The sequence below is a fragment of the Temnothorax longispinosus genome, chromosome 3, assembly GCF_030848805.1.
Source record: "Temnothorax longispinosus isolate EJ_2023e chromosome 3, Tlon_JGU_v1, whole genome shotgun sequence".
NCBI classification, from domain to species: Eukaryota; Metazoa; Arthropoda; class Insecta; order Hymenoptera; family Formicidae; genus Temnothorax; species Temnothorax longispinosus.
In genome coordinates this window covers 16,768,702-16,774,541 of record NC_092360.1, presented here as the reverse complement: position 1 = coordinate 16,774,541, position 5,840 = coordinate 16,768,702, and the positions used below count along the sequence as shown (strand labels likewise).

Below are 5,840 nucleotides of genomic sequence, written 5' to 3'. Positions count from 1 at the left end.
TTTTCTTTAGGGGGGCTATTCGTGATTTAGCACATAAAAGCTTGACTGTATATCTTCCTTCGGAGTTGACACTGCGCAAATATATGCAAGCGCCGTATGCGGCCTCGGAGGCGTCACAAAAGCCATGGAGTTTTATCCTTATAGGATTATGACATAGAACTTTTCGTGGAATGGAAATATTTTCAATTAGCGTGATTTGCGCCTTCCATGAGATCCACATTGCGCATGTCTCTCCCGTAATGTTTTCATCCCAATCCTTGTTCATCTGCCAAAGAAGCTGCAATATTATTTTAGCGCGAACTACTAAAGGGCCCATCCATCCAAGGGGGTCGTAAATAGCGGCTATTCTTGACAATATATTGCGTTTCGTAATCCTTTCCTTATCATTTCCTCCTTGACGCGATAGTGAAATGTGTCCGTATTTGTGTTCCACCATAGGCCTAGGATTTTTGTTGTTTCTCCGATCCTAACTGCAACTTCATTGTTGTCTGAGTCGTTATCTTCGCAGTGTTGGATTTCCACTTGCTGAGTTCAAATTTTGCGCTGGACAGTACGTTAACGATATCATGTTTCAATTTTTTCAGCTCTTCAATTGAATTGGCTCCCGTTAATAGGTCGTCTACGTAAAAATCTTTGATTATTACTTCACACGCCCGAGAGTAGTGCTTTTTGGCTTGATGCGCTGTCTCTTGCATACTTCTAATGGCTTCGAATGATGAGCTTGTCATGCCGTACGTGACTGTATTCAGCTGTATTATAAGATTGGTCCGTTAGGTGACCATCTCCACACAATGCGTTGCGATATTTACGATGTTTATCCGCCACCCCTCGACTTTGCTATACATTTTAATAATGTCTGCTGCCAATGCATACTCGTGCTGACGCAGTCGTATGATTATGTCGGATAAGTCATCTTGCAAGTTTGGACCTGTCTGGAGAAAGTCATTAAGTGATTGGCCAGAATTGTTTCGCATGAGCGTCGAAACTACTCTTAATTTTGTAGTTATGCCGTCCTCTTTTAGTACTGCATGATGCGGAATGTAGTAGACCGGTTTGTCATCTATTTTGTCTACTGGAACTTCCGACATGTGGTTTAGCTCGAGGTATTCGTGCATAAACTCGTGGTATTGCTGTTTTAAAGCGGGCTGCTTTTCTAACTTGCGTTCCAGTGCCTTTAGTCGCTTCACGGCGATTTCGTAGGATTCTCCTAATTCTTGAATGCCATCCTTCAGCGGTAATTGTATTACGAAACGACCTTCCGCGTTCCTGGAGTGTGTTGCGAGAAAGTGTTCCTCACACTGGATTTCTTCTTGAGAATAATGCTTAGGTTGCTTTATTTCTTCCATATGCCAAAATTTTTCCAGTTGCCGTTGAATTTCTGCGTTGGTAGAGATGCCACAATATGCCTTGTGTTGTTGTTGATGCGTGCCACTTTGGTGCACGTTGCCCGAAATTATCCAACCCAAAGAGGTTTCTTGAAGTATAGGAGCCTTCCTTGATGATCTGATTTGCTTGCTTCCTAAAAGCTCCCAAAAAACGGATGCTCCCAACAACAAGTCTATGTTTCCGGGAATATGATAATTCGGACCCGCTAATTTTAAGTTTCGTGGAAAACTTAAGCTGCTTTCATTTATTCTAGCTGTTGGCAGGCGGTCAGTTATTTTGTCGATGATTAAAAAGGGAAGCCTTACTTGATATGCGCTTGTACGCGATTGTATTGTTGCATCGACTTGTTGGACGGCACTTATAGGTGTGTCGCTTATGCCCAAGATGGTCCTGTCAATAGCTTTGCATTGTAGTTTTAATTTATTACTTAATTGCCGCGTAATAAAATTTGATTGCGATCCGCTATCGAGAGCTCGACACTTATGCAATTCTCCGTGCGAATCTTGAATGAGCAGGACGGCTGTAGAAAGGAGAACTTGAAGAGGTCCCTCAGTAGCGCAGTGATTTAGCGAGACAGCTGATGAATCTGCGCTTAAGGCGACCGTAGATTGCTGTTTTTCGTTGTTCGAATCGACGGCTTTTGATGAAGTTTCACCAGGTGATGATTTTGTCTCTTCATTGTTGGTTTCTGTTGGCAAAGACTTAGACCTGTGGAGGAGCGTGTTGTGATAACCTTTACACAATTGACAATTAGAAGTTTTACAACCTTTGCCATGATATTGCTTGAGACATTTAATGCATAAATGTTTCTTTTTAACTTCGGCATTTCTATCAGTAACCGACATATTAAGAAATGAACCACATTCGTGAACCTTATGATCCTTTGAGCATATAGAGCAGGAGGAATTATCCGAAGCAACATATGAGCGCGAAGTGCCTTTATTTTGATTTTGAGCAGTCTTACTATTGTTGCGTGTATCGGAGGAACTTGCTCTTGATACCGCTTCTAAACACGCACTACGGTTAATAAGAAAATCTGTAAATTCGTCTAAATTGGGAAATTCTTCCATCTCGGATCTCTTAAATTCCCATTCCCTACGAGATCCTCTATCAATTTTAGGTAGCATAATATGAATGACCCATATGGCAAAATGCTCGATAGACTGACCTAACTTCGCAAGGTTTTGAGTAATTTGTGAGATGTTATCTGCTAATTGTCTGAGATCAACGTGTGACTCCTTAGTAATGGATGGCAAGTCGATCAATGTTTGAATAAGATGATGTGTGAGCAACTTTTTATTCTCGAATCTTTGCTTTAGTGAACGCCAAGCGACTTCATAATTATCGTTGGTGATTTCTAATGTACTTATTACCTTGGCGGCTTCACCAGTCAATGCTGATCTCAGATAATGCAATTTTTGAACAGCTGGTATAATGGCATTTGACGCGATAAGTGACTCGAATAGATCTCGAAATGCTATCCAAAACTCATAGTTACCGTCAAATTTTGGTAGTTCAATAGTTGGAAGCTTTACAGCTGGCCTAAACACAAATTGTTCATTACCAACATTAGCTTGAGGGGGCGGTGGATAATTTTGTTGATAAACTTGCGGAGGAGGAGCTCGTTCGTTTATCTGTAATTTTCGCGCTGCTGTTATCAGCTTGTAGTATTTATCCTCAAAACCTGACCGCTTTATCTCTTGTGCTTCCGTATCGTCTATATCCTCAACTTTGTTTTGAATTGAATCGAATTCTGCTAAGAGACTTTCTGCCTTTTCAATTCGCAATGGTAACTCTTCCTTATTTTCTGGCGCTTCGTTAATGCGCTCGATAAAATTACTGAACATTGTGAGCTTTGCCTTTACTCTACCGCGTTGCTTAACTAAAAGCCCTAATTCTGCCATTGCGAGGGAATATAATCGTTTTCTGGTCAATAAAAACGTACGAGCTTCTCCGAGCGAGTTATATAATTCTCTTAGAATCTAGCGTTGATCGCGAAGAATTCTATACGCAATGTATATATCGTAACAGTCGAACCCTTTTATAATTTTTGCAATTATATTTACTTACGTGTTACTAAGCGTTTTAGGTAATTCTATGACAACGACAATTATTCGGCGCTTACAAATGTGACAGTAGGTCACCAGATAAATCTTGGTTTATTCAAAAGGACTCTGCGCTGTCTTTGGTAGATAATCCTCCTGTGGTGGTGTCGTTAAGGCACGTCGAGGTCTGGTGAGGCTCGCCTGAATGCGACGGAGACAGTTCGTCGCGACGGCGTTTAAATACGAAGAAGCCTGATGATAACCTCAAAATTGCGATGGGAACCGTCCTCTGCTGGGATAGGAGAAGGTCCGGTGATGGCTCGCGAAATTGCGAGAGGACGCCGTGCGTTAGCACGCGTTGTAGCTCGCGTGAATGCGAGTGACTATGTGCCGCTGCGACGCTATAATTGCGACGCCTCGTGCGGCAAGTAAAAAGGCCGCGCTTCGCGGTATGCGAAAACGATGACGACAGCCGACGTACGTGCTCGTCCTTCTTGGCTAAGGATGGCAATTGTACTGAGTCCGTATTGTTTCAACGGTGGCTGTCCTTGTAATGGCGGTCGTGTATGTATTATCGTGTACGTTATGCCTGAGAATTGCACGGAAACTTCAGCATCCGGCTCGAAGGACCAATGTTGCGACCCGTGTTTATTGGTGTCGGCTTATGCTCGGGTTGAAGAAGTGCCACGCTTGTATTTCTCGAGTACTTTATTACACACGTAATAATTTGCGATCAACCGCCATGAGGCTCAATCGTTACAAGACGGAAGAAGAAGGCGCGGTAGTCGACGCCCTCGATATAAACGCTCGCAGATCTGTCGATATATATCGATATCGACAAAGATGGTCGCGCAATCATGAAGTATCGCAGAGGGAGCGTGGCGCGTATATTGAATTCGGGACTAAACACATTGCTTTCTCATAGTTTCTAGTAGAAACTTGTACATTGCTTTAACATAGTTTTTAAGTGAGCAAGTAGAAACTTGCACATTGCTTCCTTATAGTTTTTAAGTGTGCAAGTAGAAACCTGCACATTGCTTCCTCTATGAGAAAGTTTGTTTTTGTATGCATAATTATTAATAGATATTTATTAATTTGGCTTCCTCATAGAGGAAGCACTGCAGGTTTCTACTTGCACACTAAAAAACTATAAGGAAGCAATGTGCAAGTTTCTACTTGCACACTTTTTTTATGGATAGAGTATCATTAAAGATAGATTAGTATTGAATATTTGGCAATGATCGGTGAAAGGGTTACCAATTTTTGCCTAAAAAGTGTACAAATCATACACGTAATCTTATATACAAAGTATCATTAAAGGGAGGTTGTTTTGAATTTGGCGAAGATTAGTGAAAGAGTTACCGATTTCTGCCTAAAAAATGTATAGGGTAGACCGAGGCAAATCGGAATACTAATTAGCACGATAAAATTGCTCGTTTAAAATAAAATACTAACAAAAATTGTCTTACAACTTATATTAATCCGATTCGCCTCAAACTACCCTAAGTTATTTGATGGATAGCCAATCCTCAAAACCGATCCTCAAAAAATTTACATTCGACGTTTTTGAACATAAGCAACACATTGGCATCGAAAACTCAAAAAACAATTTTTACTTCGGTCTTTTCTACCCCTATTTCATATATAATTCTTTTAAATTCGGTTGATTAGACTTAGCTTTATATGCGATTAAAATTATGGACCTTTGATCGCGTATAAAGCTGAAATCAACCAATGGCATCGAAAACTCAAAAAACAATTTTTACTTCGGTCTTTTCTACCCCTATTTTATATATAATTCTTTTAAATTCGGTTGATTAGACTTAGCTTTATATGCGATCAAAATTATAAACCTTTGATCGCATATAAAGCTGGGTCTAATCAACCAAATCTTAAAAAATTATATATGAAATAGGGGTAAAAAAGACTAAAAAATATAATAAAATTAGAAATAAATCGATATCTCCAAATTTTTGTCTGATATTAGAAGGATATTTCGAGTTTACCGAAATTTTTATAACTCCAGAACTAATCAATCAAATCTTAATGAATTATATATGAAATAGGGGTAGAAAAAACTGAAAAATATAATAAAATTAGAAGTAGCCCAATATTTCAAAATTTACAAAAGTTATAGCAACCACGGACATTTCTAAAAAAATAAAAAAAAGAACTCCTTTACCGATCATCGCAAAATTCAATACCAACCTTCCTTGAATGATACTCTATCGATTAAAAAAAAAACAGCACGATGTCTCAATATTTGCCGAAGTTAGCGAGCAATCACGGACATCAAATCTGCACATACATACATACATACATACGGACATGCGATTTTAATGCAATATTTCGACATTTTAGAACACTATGAACATATTGGCATTAAAAACTCAAAAAACAATCTTTTCT

The 5,840-nt window shown here is 39.5% G+C and overlaps 1 protein-coding gene across 1 annotated transcript; it reads right to left on the bottom strand.

Moving 5' to 3' along the window:
- Nucleotides 1-770: 770 nt before the first annotated feature.
- Nucleotides 771-3,290, bottom strand: LOC139810060 (uncharacterized). The gene has a single exon (XM_071773390.1). It carries the CDS (start codon nucleotides 3,288-3,290, stop codon nucleotides 771-773), a length of 2,520 nt encoding a protein of 839 aa, XP_071629491.1.
- Between the last annotated feature and the right edge of the window lie 2,550 nt (nucleotides 3,291-5,840).

What these genes read in the sequence shown, in the direction of transcription:
- LOC139810060 (XM_071773390.1), bottom strand. Translation starts at nt 3,290, where the DNA reads ATGGCAGAATTAGGGCTTTTAGTTAAGCAACGCGGTAGAGTAAAGGCA.